The 19,096-nt window shown below is 45.5% G+C and overlaps 1 protein-coding gene across 6 annotated transcripts; it reads right to left on the bottom strand.

Annotated features, from left to right (window-relative positions):
• Window positions 1-2,062: 2,062 nt before the first annotated feature.
• On the bottom strand, window positions 2,063-13,749 carry THUMPD2 (THUMP domain containing 2). 6 transcript variants are annotated; one of them, XM_048286767.1, is made up of 10 exons: window positions 13,612-13,747; window positions 13,233-13,365; window positions 11,619-12,034; window positions 10,382-10,459; window positions 8,905-8,957; window positions 8,491-8,578; window positions 7,825-7,896; window positions 7,122-7,236; window positions 5,275-5,392; window positions 2,063-3,185 (listed from the first exon to the last, which is right to left on the bottom strand). In XM_048286767.1, exons 1-10 carry the CDS (start codon window positions 13,708-13,710, stop codon window positions 2,747-2,749), a joined length of 1,611 nt encoding a protein of 536 aa, XP_048142724.1. In that variant the 5' UTR covers window positions 13,711-13,747; the 3' UTR covers window positions 2,063-2,746. The 6 variants fall into 6 exon arrangements, with proteins under 6 accessions (XP_048142724.1, XP_048142725.1, XP_048142726.1 ...); XM_048286768.1 differs by having other exon boundaries at window positions 2,063-3,146; window positions 13,612-13,746; XM_048286769.1 differs by having other exon boundaries at window positions 2,063-3,089; window positions 13,612-13,746.
• Window positions 13,750-19,096: the final 5,347 nt, after the last annotated feature.

The raw sequence follows: 19,096 nt of genomic DNA, 5'->3' as shown, positions 1-19,096 counted from the left end.
AAATGCGACCTTTGCCGTGACACCACAGGTGCGCCGCGGTGCAGCTCATTTTATCCTGAGGAAGTGGCTACTCCTGCTGCGGTGCTGTTATTATTTCTCAGACCTTTCTCTATATTTTATTTCCCTCACACCTCCAGTCCTTTTCCGTGCCGCACCCCAAAGGTCCCGCGGTGCAGCTGTTTTAGTGAACACACGCAGCGGCCACTCCTGCTGCAGTACCTTTTGAATATTTCTTAGACCATTGTCAATATTTTATTCCGCTCACACTTCCCAGCCTTTCCCGGGCTGCTCTTTTTAACCAGCAGCGCTGCCCCGACGGTCCCGTGGTGCAGCTCTTTTAGTGACACGGGGCAGCGGCCACCCCTCCTGCATTACCTTTCTTGTACCTCTTTTACCATGCTCAGCATTTTATTCCCTTTACACCTCTCAGCCTTTCCGGGCCCCTTTTTTACCAGCAGCGCTGCCCCGACGGTCCCGCGGTGCAGCTCTTTTAGTGATGCGGGGCAGCGGCCATTCCTGCTGCAGTACCTTTTGAATATTTCTTAGACCATTGTCAATATTTTATTCCGCTCACATTTCCCAGCCTTTCCCGTGCTGCTCTTTTTAACCAGCAGCGCTGCCCCGACGGTCCCGCGGTGCAGCTCTCTTAGTGACACGGGGCAGGGGCCGAGAGCCCTCTAGGTGCGGCTCCTCTCTGGCACTTTACCGCGTTCTATTTTATTTCATTGGCACCTCGCGCGTTGCGCCCGGCGGCTCATTCGGGGAAATGCGCCGGCTCCCACAGCGCCCCGCCAGCCGCCGCTCCCCGGGGGCCTCCCCGCTGCTCTCGGGAGATCGTACACCGCAGGCGGCCCAAGCCCCGTCTCGCCGACGGCACTCACCACCCACCGCCCGCCGCCGCGTTCTCCCGCTCCCTACCGGCACGAAGCGGCGCTGCCGATGACGGAGCCGATGCGCGGCTGCCACGCCGCTTTCCCAGCGCCTCAGGGCCGGCGGCTTCGGCCGCACAGGGCGGCGTCCCCGCATCCGGGCCAGCCCGCGGAGCTCCTGCCGCCGCCGCCCCCCGACTGAGGGGCCGCGACGCCGGCGCCCCCTTTTATACTCCGCACCCCCTTTTCCCGCCACTACCGCGGTGGGCTCCCCCCGCCTCAAAACCGCCCAGAAGCGCCCGAGGCGGGATATCCCCCGCGCCGGAATCCCTCCTGTCCTGGAAAAGGCAAGCTCAAGAAAAAAAAAATTAACTCCGAACTTTCCACAAATGTCCCAAAAAACGAAGCAGCTGTGAGGGGCTTCGAGCTTTGCCTGGTCCCTCAGGTAACGGCGCTGTGCATTGGCTGCCGGAGTAGCCAGGGCTCCTATTGGCTGCCGCACGCTGCGACGGTTCCGATTGGCTGCTGCTCGATCCGCAGCCCCCGGGCAGCTGCTGCTGGGGGTCTCGCCAGGCGGGCTGCAGCCGGAGCAGGACACACCGCAACGCCAGCAGGCGTCCAGCGGTGCTCGGTGTCTGTCGGCGTTTGCAGTTCAGACAGACAAATTGAATCCAAATTGCCGGCGATTTCCACCACCTGCTATTTCTCCTCTGTTTTCCTGGATGGATTTGACAGCGCTTTCTTTCCCCCCCCAGAGCTGGAAAGCAAAATGCTCAGCTGCCCCTTGGCCATCTCCACTTCCTTCCACAGCTCCAGCCTTGTCCCTCTTTCTCTCCCCTTTACTTTGCATCAGGTTCTCCCTCCTCCTTTCCCAGGCAGCTTGCAGCAGAGACATTTCACCCACCGGCACCACCTGCTTCCTCTCACTCTGTCCCCGTTAGCCCACTTTGAGCTACTGTAGCCGCCTGCCCGCGGAGCCGGACCCGCCGTGCGCCTGGGTAATGGTGGCGTGAATTATCGCAGGGATTACTGGGGTGGGCTGGGCCTGGCCAGGTGCCTGGTGCCAGCGAAACCACTCTGTCCCTCTCCTCCTCACCCTGGGCGGGGAACAGAATACATCAGGAAAGACTTGGGGATCGGGAAAAGGGCCTAGACAGATCACTCACGGGTCACTGGAGTAAGAGACACGACTAGGGGGAATAAATTGAATTTATTGTCAAACAAATCAGAGCAAGAGACTGAGAGGTAAACCTGCAGGGGTTCAAGCCTAGGAATGAGGACTTTTTCCTCGGCAGCTCGCAGCTGCACGAGGGGGAGAAAGGATCCCCCGAGGCCCCCGAGCAGCGGTTCTGCCCCCCCTCAATGGGGATGTGTCCAGACCCACCGGTCCATCCCGGGCTTTGGGGGGCAAGAGTGGAGCAGGCGCTGAGCTGCTCCATGGAGCTTCCAGCCCGTTTGATGTGTCGGGGCGTGACACAGTCACGGCTGGGCGTCCGTCGGCGCTTGGTGTCTGTTACCTGTCCCGGGGCCAGAAGCAAGAGAGAGCTTTCCCGGGGTTTGTCCATTCTTAAATGTGGACCACAGAGGCGGTCAACATTTTTAAGTGGCTTAACAAATTGTCAATATTCAAACTAGCCAGTTGATAGGTTCTGTCAGGTCGTAGAGGAAGTTGTAAGCACTTCTTTGCAAGAAAATCGCTTCCGGAGCTATGCTAATCTATGACAGCATCTTCCATCTCTCCTAAAAACCAAGGAGAGAAAAGCAGTGCCTTAGGACATCCAAAGAATGTGAGGCAATCTAATGGATGGCACCGCGTTTGTTTGCTTCAGCAGGGCTCCACCGAGTCATGCCATGCTGCTTCTGAAGGGTCTCAGGATTCAAGTTCCCTTGAGCACAGTGCCAGACAGCTCCCACTTCCCAGCAGCAGACACCTTCCTGTACTTGTGTATGAAAGCATCCATCTTCCCAAGACTAACTGCATAGACACCATCTGGCACCAGAGACCCGAAATGTCTGCTGCTGAGGAAGGATTCTCCAACACCATGTGCCAAGGAGGAAGAATTCCCATCAACACTTCGGGATTTTGCAGGGGCTGCTTCGCTGTCGCCATCAGCAGTGGCCTCAGGAGAGTCACTTCCAGCACACTTGGTCAAACCATCCATGCGCTTACGGAGATCCTGGCTCAGCAACAATACAACAGTCCCTCCAACACGAAGCACTCTGGCAGCCACAGGAAAAATAACGGTTAGGTGTTGATCCTTCCTGGCATCCCTTTGCCTGTGTGGAACACAACACTGCTGACACTTCAGATGCCACCTGCATTTAAGAAAACACCTGAGTGTGTCATGGCTCAACTCAGTAAGCTGCATCTCCAAAAGGAATTTAAATCTCGTATCTTCCTACCTCTTCCTAGATGGGAGAACTAGGCCCTGTCCTGACTCCCAAACATTTCTGATATCAGCAGTTCTTTCTACTGGGTTACCAGGGAAGACGGGACTCATTTTTTACCCCCTTAGTATTCTTTCAAGGATTGAGGGCACCATCAAGCCTCGAGTTTTTGGAGGTTGCAAAGGAACAGCCTCCCAGCGCAGCAAGGGCTTCTCAGATTAGCAGGGTAATTCTGAAACTGACTCTTCCTTTTGGAAATTTTAAAACATCTGTCCTTTCCCTGTTCCACTGATCCTTAAGGGCTTTCAAACTTAGGAAACAGAGGAAAATTAACCACTGTTTGCAATTAATTTTTCTAGGTTTATGTCCAAACATTACATTTGGCTTTGAAAGGGGGGGGAAAAAATACTATCCTGACTCAGTTTACAGCAAGTAGTTTGAACAGTTTTACTGGTGGGGCTCTCATGGTAATGGTCCCTTCCTCATCTCCACCTTCCCAAGGGTATATTTTGCTTAGGATGGACCAATAGAGCAAATAAGGCCAGAGGACAAGCACAGCAAGATTGCCACACCGTTCTGTGGAACCATGCCACCTCCTCTATCCCCTTCCCATCACATTCCTGCATTGGGTGAGTGAGATCAACATGCACTGAAGATGAGTCCTAGAGGAAGAGCTTGTTTTCAGGCAAGAAGTAGAGGGGAAGATGGCTTGAACTGTTAGAAGCAGCCCACCTATTAGTTTGGCTCAACTCTGCCACAAAATGACATGGTGAGAGATGAAAGGACACACCTAAAATCTGACCAAGTGGCTAGTGAGATATTCCTGGATAGCAAGGAAAATGCATACCACTTTTTCTGGTCTGAGATCCTTCCTGTCAAGGTAGGCTGGTTAAAGCTTGGCCGTGACCTCAAAAAGGAAAGCTTGTGATTTTATACAAGCAGGCCTCAACTGAAAAAGGATTATAGCTTTATTTGCCTGGCCATGCTTTAACTTTGTCCAGGCAGGTCTCTCCTCTTTCTCCTTTCTGCCCTGTAAAGAAAACTTCTGAGTGTGGTAACACGGCGCCTGGTGCCCGAAGCACGAGCTCTGGCATGCCCCAGGTCAGAGACAGTCCAGCTGCGTTACCTCCACGTGTCGCTGACGCGACTTCGGGATCAGGAAAAGAGCTGCTTGCTGGGTTAGCTAGCTGGCTTCTCGGCAGAGGAAACACGGCAGGAGCCGATGGGATCGGCTCACGTTAGCGCAGAGACAAAGGAAGAGAGAGGCTGTTCAGGTCTGGCTTCTAACAGCTTTATTGTTAGAAGTTTCGCAACCCGAACAAGGCTGGAATCTGATGGGATGGGAATGATGGGATTGTGATGGGATGGGATCCTCCCCTGAGGCTCGTCCTCAGTTTTATAGGGAATTTGAAAACTGCGGCGAAAGGGGAAAACATCCAATGAGTTACAAGCCAGGGGGAGGATACAACTTAAAAAGAACCACTGGGGTAAACCGAGAGGCAGGGGTTATAACAGAACCAATGAACAACCCAGTTAGCAGAGAATTTTCCCGAACCGGGGGAGGCGGCTTGGGCACCGCCCAGGGGGTGCAGCTTAGGCTTCTGAGCCGCCCCTCAACCCACCCTCCGAGTCTGTGGCTTGGGGGAACTCGATCCGGGGGAGGGGCTGAGATTGACTGGCATCTCGCTGCCCCAGCCCTGCAGGGGGCTGGGTCACACGAACTGTGGCTCAGAAATATTTCACCATCATGCCTTGTAAAGGGTATTTGTGAGCACAGCTCGCACAAGATCATTCCTTGTCAACCTGCACCGCCATCGCCACTCACAGCTTGCAAGACACAACACAACAGTCTCTAAGGGACAAGTAAGGGCTTCAGATTTCCACAGCATGCACAGGGTCAGGCTACAGAGCTGGAGAATGTTTGGAATAAAGCAAATCTGAAGCTGACTGAATGCTTAGATCACACACCATTGTGGCACTTACATCAAACTTCAAGTGTGTCAAAGGCTACACATACCTCTCCATCTCCTGGAGAATATCTGGTAGGAGCTGGGCATCATTCGTGATCTTGAACTTCTTCCCAAATGGAATATCCGAAATAACACTGTCAAAGCTTTCTGAAGGCAATGGCAATGCTGCAGAGTAAAGGCAGGTCTTTATGACTGTCTGAAAAGCGCACAGCAGCTATGCCCCCATTCCCCTTACAACACTGTCTGCCAGCTCTTTTTGGGTTATGCACCCAGATTCACAGCTCCTTCTGCACTTGCCCTCACAAACGACACTATGAAGCCACCATCCCTCTGCAGACTGGGAACAGACAAATGCATGACAGCATAGTTTAGTTTGCAGATTCCCTGCTCCTGATGATGTTTGCCCATACTGGAAGACGCTCCAGTAGGGCACTACATGGTTCCAAATTAACTGCTGCTTCTCAACACACAGTACATCTTAAACATGAAAATAATTTAGCAAAATACAAAAAAAGAGCTAAGTTTGTGAGCACTTTACTTAAGTGCAGATGTTCAAGCGCACACATATGAATGGCATGGAACCACATCAAATTCCTCTCCATCCCCCTTTTCTCCCCCCACAAGAATCTGGTTACAGCCAGAATCACTTGGATTCTGTCAGAGCTAGTGTCTTTGAAGTGTCTCCTTGGAGTTTCTGCATACCAGCAGCAGTCAGCTCTCCTGATGAAGATGCAGTACTTGCGCCCTGTGGTGATAAAGGTCGGCCGTGTCAGGCTGTGGAGGCCAGTCTGAGACCCTTCCTGAGATCTTGTGGATCCTCCATCCCTCAGGGTGCTCAAAATTGACTGGACAAGGCTCTGAGCAGACAACAGGACTGAAGACCTCCAACAGTCCCTTCTCACCTAAACTCTGCTGTGGTTCTATGCCAACTTTTCTAGAACTAGCTGGAAATGTTTCCCAGACCATTCTTGGATCAACACTTGCAGCACAACAACTGGGTATTAATTTTATCTGCAAATGAAAGGACATGTCACCTACAGTCCTGCTCAAGACATACAGAAATAACACCTTCTGACCAGTCATGAAGACACCAACTACTTGTTCAGTTTAGAAAACCTGACACCTAAGTACCTTCCATGATCCTAGAAACCAAAGTCAAACGCAGCTTTTAAGTTAGAAATAAACCTACATTTTTATAAAAAATAAATAATATTTCTTACCATTCCAGTAAGAAATAAATACTGCAAGGTAAAAAAATATGCACATTTCATCACTCATGCACAGGAAAAAACAGCCAGCTTGCCTGTCATGAATTTCATACAGGCGTAGTTTAGCCTCAGGCTTTAAGGTCCAGAATAAGACCACGAAACTATTATCTTCTCTACAGACTAGGTTGTGAATTAAGAGCAAACAGATTCCCTCTTACAGGAGAAAGGCATCATCCTTCAAAATACTCCTACTCCAAAACATGAACAATTCAGCTCAGCTCAGCTTAATGAGTCCTCACCATTACTCACCTGGTAAATTTAAGTTACAGGCTGCATTTGATTTGGACTTGTCCTGGCTGTGTTCCATTAAGATACAAAGAACTCTCACATGGTACATACTCTTTGTGGTGTTCACACATTTACCATAAAGAGAGTCAACTACTGTCCACGCTGGACAATTGTAATTTTTATTGTCTTCTGCTGACTTCATTCGTACCAAAGTTCCCAGGCACAGGCAGCAGGGAGAAAGAACCAATAATGATCCCTTCACCAGCACTACAGAGTCACCACTCAGCTATTTGTTGGGAGTTAGCTCTACAACGTATCACCTCAAAAAAACCTACATTACCTGTGCAATCCCAGAAACACAAAAAAAAAAAAATCACTTGGAAAGCCTACAGACATACCTTTCACAGAAGCTTTAAGCAACTCAATCTTATCCATTAAGCCTGCAGTTCTAATATTCCCATCTGCACCCTCTAGCTGTGAATCACTTATATCAGCACCCCAGTAACAGGCTTCCTGTTAAGAAAGAAAAAGTAATTTTGTTAACACTCAGGTTATTTATTTTATAAACCCTTCTCAGAAATGCTTTGTTGCACAGGTCCTTCAAGACAACCCCCTTTCTGGGATATCTACTATTGTTACACAGATCAATTCACAGTCCAGAGGATGGAGGAACGGAGGAAGTATGTGCTGTCTTCACTTCTTTAATGTTCTGGTCTGCTCAAAACACTCAAAATTACAGAAATATCAAGGGCATGTCCTAACAGCAAGACTCCAGCTAGCTACAGCCACACTGCCCCTAATGCTGTCGACTGTGCCATTACACTGACTCCTCCGATCCCAGGATAACCCCAGGAAGCTTTACAAGTCCATGGTTGCCTCACGCAAACCCTGCAGTGTGAATCAATAGCTGCACCAGCCTGTAGGACACACTCATTTGGAGGAACATTTGCACTAAAACGCTTTTAGCAGCTGCCTAGAAATTTCATGTGTGGTTCCATCTTTCCAGCAATGGACTTTAGCCTAACCGGTACAGAGAAAACCCTGTATCACAACTACCAGTTTCCCCGCAAAAATCCAGCCAGCTGTGACTGGGATACTTACAGGCCACTCTTTGGCAGCCTCCAGCAGTATCGTTCCTAGTCCACACATGGGATCCAGTACAAGGGCACCAGCCTACAAAAACAGAGGCGTTACTGCATACCCAAGCAAGACAGACTCCTTACCCAGGACAAAGCTTACAGAGGGATGTGCATAATCCCACTGAATCCAGCGCAGGTTAACAATAATCACTGGTAATCCCAGGCCAAACTCGCTCGTAAGGAAATATAGTAAAAAGCATCAACAGCTTCACTACAGACAGCCCTGAGGTGACATTCAGGAGGAAATATTACAAGTGGACTGCAGACAGATATTGGTACCAAATTAATCTGTGAAAAGAGATCACATTTCCCTGGAAAACAACACCAAACAAGGTTTCATTTCCTCACTGTCACTGGACAGTGAAAAAAATCTTGCCACTTAGACATATACCTGTACGAGGATTAACAGCTCTGTTGAGAAGGACCTGGAATTACAGCAGACACCTGGCTGAACAGCAGGTGACAGCACACTCTCATCACAGATACGGCAGACCCTGTCCACACGCATTAGAGAATGGGGCATTAAAATCACTACAGCCCTTCAAAGTGTCCAGTTCCAGCCCCGATGAGCAGCACCCCCCTCCCCTTCATTCAGGACTCCGTATCTTTGCAAGGAACATTCGCTGACACTTATTTCAGCCAGAGATGCCATGGCCCATGCGACTGTTGACCGTAGTCCTGCTGTTCTGATATACTCTCTGTTTGCCAATGGAAGCCTGCAGACAGCAAAAAAAAAAAAAAAAAAAACCAACAACCAAAAAGTTAACTAAAACAACAGCAGAATCACTCAGAAAAGGCCATGTAATGTCAAAGAACAAATGAACCGGACAGATCTACTGAGAGACAGAAAAGTCTGCTTTTAACCATAACTCACTGCAAAGTCTGGCCTGTGTGCTCATTTAAGATCCAGGAAGATCACAAGACTAATTTGACAGCCAGTGATTATCAAACCAAAAGATAAATACTCACAGTGGACAGCAAGATTTACAAATCTTGCCTGTTCTGATACTGCAAAGACAAAACTGGTGGAGAGAATGCTTACCTGAAAAGAGGAATCCCCACCACAGAGTGAATGTCATTAAGATGTACAAAGATCTAAAAGAGGAAAAAAAAACCCCAACATTTTAAAGTCTCAAACTGACACAACAATAGCTTTAACTCATTTAAACCAGATACAGATGCTTCTACAAACTTCTGATCTTAGTTTTTAAGAACAAAAAAGCATACTATAAGCAATAACAATTACTTGGAAGAAATTCCACTAGATAATCTAAATGCCACTTTAAAGATGATTTAATGCTTAAGCAAGCTGAAGGGGATTTTGTCAGCCAGGAATCCATCAGCAAGCACTTGAAATTATAAGGGGGCCTATTTTTCCTTAACACAGCATGGGATTTTTTAGTTATAAATCCATTTACTACAAGTGGGAGAATATTGTTCACTGTATACTAGCAACAAAATAAATACATAAAAAAGAAAAAACAACCAATCAAAAAAACCCCCCAAAAAACAACAACAAAAAACAAACCAAAAAAACCCAACCCACCCAAAAACCAAACCAAACCAAAAAAATAACCAACCAACCAACCAAAACCCACTATTACCCACACTAGTGCCACTAAGGGGCAATTCAGATAGAAGTTAGACATAAGTAATCCTTCCAGAAATGTAGGCAGCTAAAAGAAATTGTTCTACTGTCCCATAGAGAGCATCCCAAAAGAAGACTGAGCTCCCCAGGAGGTCTTGCATGACTGCAATTCCTGCCCCCAGAAAGTGCAAAAGGAAACATGATGCTGTCAAAAAATCCCAGTCCTCAGCACCTGAATAGTTTCAGAGCCAAAATCTGGGCAAGAACAGGAGCCCCATATGAGCCTCAACAAACATAATGCTCAGTGTGGGAAAACCAGTGCCAGTAAATGAACTCAAGAGTTTCTACAGCATCAGTGCTGAGAGCAGCTTCCACAAGCTAAGTGCAGGGATGGAGAAACAGCTTGTCAAGAGCAAGGAGTAATTTTGAAGGTCTCCAGGCGGCCTGCACCATTCAAGGGTGCACTAAGCAAGCTGTTTGTCACAGACAAGGCCCAGGGGGAGGCTCTTCCACAAATAGCATTCTCAAGTCTAGCTCCTTGAGAACACACCCTTTGTTGCTTGCTCACTTCCCCTACAGAAGCTACAGATGCCCCGTGGCTCAGGTGATTTCCATTTTCACACAGTCAGAGTCCAGCACCCTGTAAGGTGCCAGATCCTGAAACACCTCCTCTATGGATCCTTCCCCTCCCCCTCCTCCCATGCAGGCCCATGTGGCCAGGCTGGTGTTTATTCCAGAGCTCTGGAAAACACACACACACACGGGCCACATACACGCTTTGCTCAGTGCTACCAGCTGATTTCAGTTAAATTCAGTGGCAGAAAGACCAACAGGGAGAGGCCATGGTCCCATGTGCAAAGGGAGCAGAGAACAAAACAGAAGATGTCAGGGGTGATTCTGGAAGCATCAACAGGCAGATGAGCACCACTACCTCTATGTCAGGGTCCCGTAGATCAGCACGCCACCCGCACTGCTTCACAAGTGCTACGCCAATGGCTCTTCCAATCTCCTGCAAGGGGGAAGAACAGTCACAGGCAATAAAATCCCCAGAATTCAGAAAACTGCAGATCACAGCCTTGGATGCACAACCCTCAGAAATCCCTGGGAAAAGAAAGACTCTATGCCTAAGAGATCAACTCACACAATTCACACCATAAGAGGTACAACAGGGCAGAGCAGGTGCGTGAGGGGCAAAGCAAACACACCACGTGGCAAACAACCAGCACTCAACTGGCACAAGAGAGGCTAAAGTTCAAGTCCTGACCGAGTCACAACAGAATATTCACTTGAGCTGGGCTTGATCCTTGTGGGTCCCTTCCAACTCAGAATATTCTGTGACTGCCGTCATTTCAGAATTCTTAAACACATGCACTAAATACTTCCAACGGCTCTAAAGCAGATTACCCAACAGAAAACCTGCAAATGCACAACTAAAACTCACAGTTTCAATGCTTTCATTACATCTAGAAAGCTCTGATTACTTTCTGAGTGTAAGTTCAAACACAGCACAAATTTAGGCAAACACTCTTGTAGGGAGGCTCATGTGACCCACCTCACCAAGGTATTAGCTTTAGTAGGAAAAAGTCTAAACTAGTTACCTTCAAGTAAAAGAAACCTACACAGATGGGAAGACGACAGGATACAGAGCCCTGGAGGTCTGTATGCCACCATTCTTTTCCAAGGACCAAGCTCCACTTCTCCCAAGACTCATCCCAGGGCTGCGGTCCTGAAGAACAAGTTCTCCCCAATACCCAACCAGAGGCAACCGAAGCTGCAACTTCTGGCTTTTACCCCTTCTTCTAGACTGCCTGCCACAACTGAGAGGAGTCTGGCTCCATGGTCCTTGCAATGGCCCTTTAAGTAACTGTAAACTTATCTGCTCACTCCTCAGCCTCCATAGGCCCAGAAACCTCAAGCTCTTACCTTTGCTTATCCTCAATAAAAGGTATTGATTTGAAAAACATTAAGGGTCATAGTGAACAGGAATTAAAAACAGCATTTGTATTTCCACTTAAGGTGAATGCAGGTTAAGGGCTTTTTGAGAAAATACAGAAAAAGCTTACATCAGTTTATTATTCCAGAACACAACACAACTGAAATGACAAACAAACTACACATCTTTGTTCACCTTTGCTAAATTCTTTTAAAACACAGATACTTCAGCATACCTGTGAAGTAAGTATTTTGGCAATCGCTCCACTGCAACGACAAGACACTCTGAAACTGAAGCTAAGCTTCTCATCTGCAGTAGGATTCTCTCCACTGCCTTTGGAAGGGAATTCTGAAGAAGTCTTGCTCTCAATCCAGTACTCCTGACCTCTCACTCTCTCTGGTGCCACACACCTCTCTCCAGCTTCCACCTGACACTCCTTAGATACAATTGCTCTCACTTGTCCCGTTTTCTGCCTTTTACTTGCAGTATTTGTTTCTTCTTCTGACTTTCTCTTCAGAGCCAATGTGTTTTCTTGAGAGAAATCATCTGTTTTCCCCTCGTGTCCACTAAGCTTTCTCCAAAGAGAGATAATATCCAGCCAGTATTCTGGTTCCTCAATGACAAGGCTTTTAATCTCGTGCAGCATTTTCCCTGGAAGAAAAAAGCAGTTTGGGGTTAAGTACTTCAGCCTTGGCATTTCATTTCCCTCCGGACTGAGAACAGCTGTTAACAGCGACTGTGCTCAGAGCTCATTAATGTGTAAATCCAGAAACCAGCAGCTGACACCACAGGCACAGCTGAGCTCTCAGCACCCACATACCCACCAGAGGACACACAGGCATCCCTCTGATTACCAGCTCCGCACAACCAAAATTAAATCAGGCAAGGGTTGAATTCCGCACAAGAATTGAGCAGCTCTAGTAAACCAGACCACGTGTGAGAGTCATTCCCAGGGACAGAGGACCAGCCTACCATGCCATTCTCCCCAGAAAGCACTTGGCCCAGGATTAAGAGATGCAGGACACTTTCCAGGATTGAAAGACAGACACAAACATGAATTACTTTGAGTCATCTCAGGCAAAACCAAGTTCATTCTTTTAGAAAGAAGATTTCTGCTTACCATTCATCACTCTGCCTTCAATCCTGCAACACACACTTACACATGTGGGCAGTCCTAAACTAGCTACAAGAGAGGCATGAGGAACAAAGAGGCCAATTCACTTAAATATCTCAAAGCTGGTCAAGATAAAATATAAAGGTCTTTCTAGTTATCACTTAGAATTTTAGAATTATGACCAAATTTGATCCTCAAAGCTGAAGGTAATCTCCCAATTAAAAACCTACCAGCAGGCAGGAATCAATCCATCTACCTTGAAATTCTCATTCCAACACTAACAGAGAGGATGACCCAAGTAGCTGAGACTTAGAAGGAAGCTGTGTAGTTAACAGTCAATTGACACAGGATATAGGTCGGGATTCACTTTGCTTAACAGAAAATAAGACCTCTTGTTAAAACAAACACAAGAGATCCAGAACTGAACTTTGGTTTTCGGGTAGGGTGTTTGTTCTTCTCTTTTCTGGGACCGAGCAGGGGGAGAGAGTCACAAAAATACTCATATACATTCAGTGCCGCCAGAATACAGGCTGGAAGGTAGCTATTGAAAACAATTTAAAAGCCCTTTTCAGATTAAAAAAATGTTGAAAACACATCTGGATGAAAGACACTTCAGAATCGATTACTGTCAATTACAATTACAGCCATTAGTAAAAAAATTAAACACCTCAAATTTTATAACTAGGACTCAAACCGAGACTTCCCGTTCCCGCGCAGCCCGTGCCCGGGCCGTACCTTTGTTCCTGGACACCGGCAGCGGGCTGTGCTTCTTCAGCAGCAGGAACAGACGCTCCCCCGACCGCAGCTTCCTCAGCTCGCCCGGCCCCGCCGCCGCCCTGAAGAACACTTTCCCCGTGACGCAGTCCACCTCCGGGGAGAACACACGTCGGACCCGGTAGGGAGGCTTCGGGTGAGCCCCGCGCCCCGCAGCCCGAGCTCCCCACCGGTGACAGCCCCGCCTGAGCCCGGCCCCGCCGTGCCCCGCGCGGGTGGCGGCGCGGCCCAGGCCGCGGTCGCCGGGCTCCAGGGCGCGCAGCGCACGCGGCCGCGTTCCTCGCTGAGGCGGACCGGACGGGACCGCCTGGGTGGGCACCGGCTTCGGCTCCCCGCTCACCTCCGTGGCGCCGAGCCGCGCTCGCACCTCCCGCGCGAGGAAGGGCTCCAGCCCGCGGCCCGCCGTGCAGAAGAACCGCCCGGGCTCCGCCGACGACATCTTGACGAGGCCAGGCCTGCGAGGCGGGACCGCCTCGGGGGTGGCGCCCCGGCAGCGGACTGGCCGGTCCGGGCGCGGGGAACGGGATTTAAAAGCGCATGGTTTTTGTATTGTTTTCTATTGTATTGCTTTATTTTATTTAGCCTTCGGATACCCAATCCTTACGTGCTGTTTGTGCAGGGCAAACGAGTTTTCCATATGGAAATGCACAAGATACTTGTCACCAACTGCTCAGCAGGGCAGGCTCGAGCTCTTGCAATGGCTTTATTCTCTGTACAATTAGTTCCGTGTAGCGATGACTGTATATAAATAATATAGATACATACAGTATAGTACACACGATTGTTTTCATTGTAAATTTAGAAGTGAAAAAAATATTTTCCATTGTTATTCTACACAAACACTTCGGTAGAAAGTTCCAGCTGTTGTTTTAGCATGACCTGCAACTTCAGAGGAAAAATGACAGGCAAATAGATCTATTCAGAGCTCTAAACTTCACTTTGTAGTAAATTACAGAGGACAGGTACCAGCCAGCAGAATACCAAGGATCTGAATTCAGTACAGTAGTGATTCTTCCTCCAAGGAAAAAAAAGAAAAAATCTTGCAAAAAAGAAAAGCTAGGAGCTTACATTATGTAACTAAGACAAACCGCATATGGTACAGCCTTTTCTTTAAATGTTTGTAAACAATAGGCTTACGGTTTTAGGCAAAGAAAATAAAGTTCTTGAGTTGGTCCTTGCACCCTTCACACATAAACAGCATAGTAAAGATGCAAGGACCTCAGCAAACACCTGCATTTCATGCTTAATAGCTTAAGCACGCATTTTGTAGTTTTTGTATGGTACATACTCTGTTCATTAAGGCTACTGTGCAAAAAAGATTCTCAGCCGCTGAAGGTGTTTTGTAATTCTGTAAAAATTATTTGTAACATTATTAAAGTTTAGCAGGCCTGTGTGAGATTATTAAAAAAAATCATCCTTGTGGTTCACCCTCAATCCTGTACATAGGCCCTGCACCCCTGCACTGACAAATGAGAGAACACTGGCAGCAGCCTTCATGGCCAATGAAGTGTTGAGAAAAATGAGCTAATATGCATTGCAGTTCGCTTTAAAATATAGAAATATTTTTAAATGGCACAAAGCTTGGTACAGGTGCATCTGACAGTGTAAACACAAATATATGAAGCACCAATCATTGAGGCCAGATCTATTTTCATGTATCTTGCAATCACTGTCTTTATTTCTTATTGTCAGATAAATGCTACCGCTTGTCAGCCTGTAAGAAAAATCAAAGTCAAAACAATTTTGGAGCTTTTTCAGTATCGGACCACTGTAATTTCCTTACAATTTAGGTTTTGAACTTCCACTCCTGAAACTGCTTACATTACTTTTATTTTTAAAAACACGAGGATTCATTTTCTTTTACAATATTTGAGACTTGATTATAGGAAATAGTTAAAACTGTATAATGTATATTGGAACAATAACTATCAATGTCTGAATATTTTAACATTGTTTGAAATTTTAATAAGTCCTGTCAGGAACACAGTTATTGCTATTCAGGGGCTTAAAAATAAAACAAACATGAAGGCATAGACAAAACTGTTTGAATAGTGAAATTAAGGAGATAGAAACCAGCATTCTGCCTAGAATTAATCCTTTTCCATTTGAACACTCTACAAGTTCTCTTCAGCTTTCTCTTCCAGGCAACTATGATGACATTTACATGGAGATATGGATTTAAGTGACTAACTGTGGGGGAAACAGTTTTTCCAGTTTTTCAACTCTGATAATTCTTCAGACATTCCAGGTGCTCCACCTGGAATACATTTGGTTTTTCAGGGTTTGAGCCATGTATCCTGAGTAAATGAGAAAAGAAAAAATGCTGTTCGTATAAACTGACAGTTAACAGAAATGTACACTAGATGATGAAACTGGGGTTTTTTTCCCTACTAGTGTAAAATTAAGCATCAGCAAGTCTATAAAAGCAGTATATTTGAGGTTAGTATCCAGAGTTTTGCTGCTCATCTTGCAATATAAAATGGCATTTCTTTACACAATGGTTCACTATTTCATTGCATCTAATAAAAACCTAGCCACTGGCATTTACCTCACTTAATCTCCTGAAAAATGTGCCATTACAGGTGACACAAAGCAGTGAAGTAAGAGCAGTGTTCCAACCTTCAAACTTAAAGGTCTAAGAAATTTCAGAGCCCTAAGATTATTTGAACAGACTGTGATGCACTACTTGTATGTGATACTGAATGGAGTTTATATGTACTGTTTCAAGAAGTATTTCACCTCCCCCAAGTTCAGGACCATTTTTTAAACACTACCATAGCAATATTAAGTGAAGAGCAAAAAACCAAAAACCTGATCTTTATGCAATTTTAACTATCTGTACTATTTTAAATAGTCTATCCTCTTTTCACTTTCTTGTTTTCACATGTAAACAAAACTTCAGGATTTGAAAGGTCAGCATCAAACCAGATTGTCCCAACCCAAAACACATTTTGAGTGTGACAGTGTAGTCACTGAGCAAAACTCGAATACTACGCGGCGTAATTCATTATAAAGCAAAAGCATTCGTGTTCCTGTGACCCATCTCTGGTGTAACACTTGACTGTGACAAGGGTACATCCTGATGTCCTGACATTAATTTCTAACATCAGCATGTTATTTATATCCAAAATTTAAATCCTGCATCCCTCACTTGTAGCTGTTGCAGATATACAGTTTCAGGTATTGCTGGTCTCCAGGTTTACCTTCTTCAAATGAAAACTTGTGGAAGAAACTACCATGGCTTCTCTCTTAGTCTTTTATGAATATTCATACTTTCACTTATGAGTCCTTCAAGAAATCTGTTTTTATTGCATCATCCTTTGCCTTTCATATGTGTTCAAGGTATGTGTTCATATGTGTTCAAGGAACACAATGTCACAACCAGACCTCTGGAATGCTACACAATAGAGTGCAAGATGCCTTTTTACCCTGATCAGACAACTTGTGAACTGCGGGTAACACCAAGACATCAAAAATAACATACAGCTCAAAGAGTGGGATAGCAATGAGATTCAAATGAGGAAACACTTCTGCAGGAAATAAAGCTATGGATCATGTTCTCTTACAGTTAGATCAGAAACAGTTTCTGTGAAGAAATTCCTAGAAGTGGGGATAAATGCATTCCATTCTTATGAAATTGAAACAGAATGCATAGCAGTTAAATTACTTGCACTGCACCTATAATCCAAATTGCCAAATAGAAGCCATCTGCAAAATAAAAGCCCTTCCTGCCTGCAGGCATAACCTGTGCTTTCTTCAGCTGACTTAGCTGACACATTACAGACTTCTCTATGCATTCAAGACAAAGCACTGAAAATACCTTAGGAACTTTAGTCCTTCCCATCAGTTAGGAGAAGAGCAAAGCTGTATTTCTAAGCCCCTTGTTCCTAGAACACGGCTAAGCATGTTTCTAAAAGGCTTCTAGCAGGTATTTGATTAGTTCTATACTATGGCAAGCATAAACTCTGTAATTCTTGCTTCATATTAAATTCTTTCCAGTTGAGATTTTGGATGAATCCAATTCTCCAAGCTCCTTTCAGTCCACAGAAACTGGTCTGCTCCGGTCTGTGTTTATAGTGTTTCTTCGCAGAGAAAACAATTTGAAGCACAGCTACACTTCTACCTCAGAATTTCCCAGCCCCACTTTTTGTTCAGGTCCATGAAAGCACACATTTGCAAAAACAAAGCAGAGTGCTAGGACTTCTCTTATTAATTATTTCCAACATCACCATCAAAATAAGGAATGAACTCTCATCTCCCTATACTTCATTCTTCAACAGAGAATTATAAGTAACTATGCTCCAAAGTTCCTCCATTTGACTTCCTATTATCAGAAAGCCTTGCAGAAGGCTGGGAAGTCCTTTAAATACTACTTTTTAAAATTAGCACTTTCTACAAAAGACTTACAGGACATTGCAGGGTTATGCAGTGGACATAAAACTGATGTGTTTGGCTCCTGTCAGGTGTTTTTGCAACCTCTGAAAACACATACAAGTCTCAATCACAGATGGTTTCCTTTGCTATCCCTTCGTCCAAAACCAATTAGCAGCACTAAAATAACGTTTTCATGCTAAGATTTACTGAAGCTTTTGAATAAAACTTTTTATTTTTCTGTTCTTGTCAAGCTGAACTTGAGTTTACTTTGCAATCCACAAAACAGACTTAGACTGACACGCATAACATTCTAATTCAACCACTCAGTAGATTAAATTAAAAATGAACTACTACTGGTTCACTTCCTACATAAATCCATGCTGTCATTTAAGTAACATGCTCTTTCAGTCAAATAGGACAGCACAGACTTGAACAGTCTTCTACTTTTGAAAAGTGTTATGACTGCTTTTACCTTGATTGCCAGCTAAATCTGTGTAAGCTTTGGGAATTACTAATACTAATGGAGAACAGACCTTTTATCTGGAGTCTGCAAATGCAATGTGCAACCATAAGGAACTGTAGCGTTTGGAGAAGAGAGAAACACTCAAGATTCTCATCGAAAAGCTTTCAGCATAAACGTCTGAGAATTACTGATTTAATATTTTCATGCAGTTGTGTGTATTATTCAACAGACAACTCAAATCATATAAAGTGAATGAAAAAAAGATAATGAAAGTATAAGTTAGCACTCACCCCCTCTCCATGACGGTATTTAATATACAGCCAACAGGTGGGAAAACATTAGATTGTATTATTGTTTCTGAGTTCAGTATATTAAAATACAGAAATATTTTCTGGACTGTTTAAAAGCTTACCCAGGAGAAAAATATCAGAAAAATCACCACACAAATCCTGCTTTAAAATTAATAATTTTTAACAACCCAGAGAATTTCACTACAACACGTTAAAGTTTCTTCTTTAAAGTTTCTTCTCTAAATAAATTTGAAACATCAAATTAATAAAGAATTAGAAGCTTGAGCAGAAGCTCAAGACGAACAAGGGTTCTTCTCATCACCACCATCCACAGGACAGCACTGTATGCAGAGGCCCCTCTCAAGAGTCAAGAGTTGGCAGCTGTTGTATAAATCATATTTTAATCAGATTTAAGTGCTCAAGTCACCAGTAAAACTTGGACTTGGCTACAGGTGAAAATGGAACCAGTAGTCTCAGAAGCAGCACTCCACCAACCTAACTAGCTGGGCTGCCAGACAGATGGCCTTTTCCCATCGGTTGGTACCCATAATGCCAAAGCGCTAATGAACCCCACTGAGAACAGCAGTAATTGTCATAATCAAGACCTGAACATTGGTGTCTGCTGGTAAATGCACACACACAACTTTATGTCTCTATGAACAGGTTAAGGCAGATAAATGTATCCTATTAGACATAAA

Source organism: Corvus hawaiiensis, chromosome 26, assembly GCF_020740725.1.
Source record: "Corvus hawaiiensis isolate bCorHaw1 chromosome 26, bCorHaw1.pri.cur, whole genome shotgun sequence".
NCBI lineage: Eukaryota > Metazoa > Chordata > Aves > Passeriformes > Corvidae > Corvus > Corvus hawaiiensis.
The sequence above is the reverse complement of the archived record's forward strand: the minus strand, read 5'-3'. Positions and strand labels throughout refer to the sequence as shown.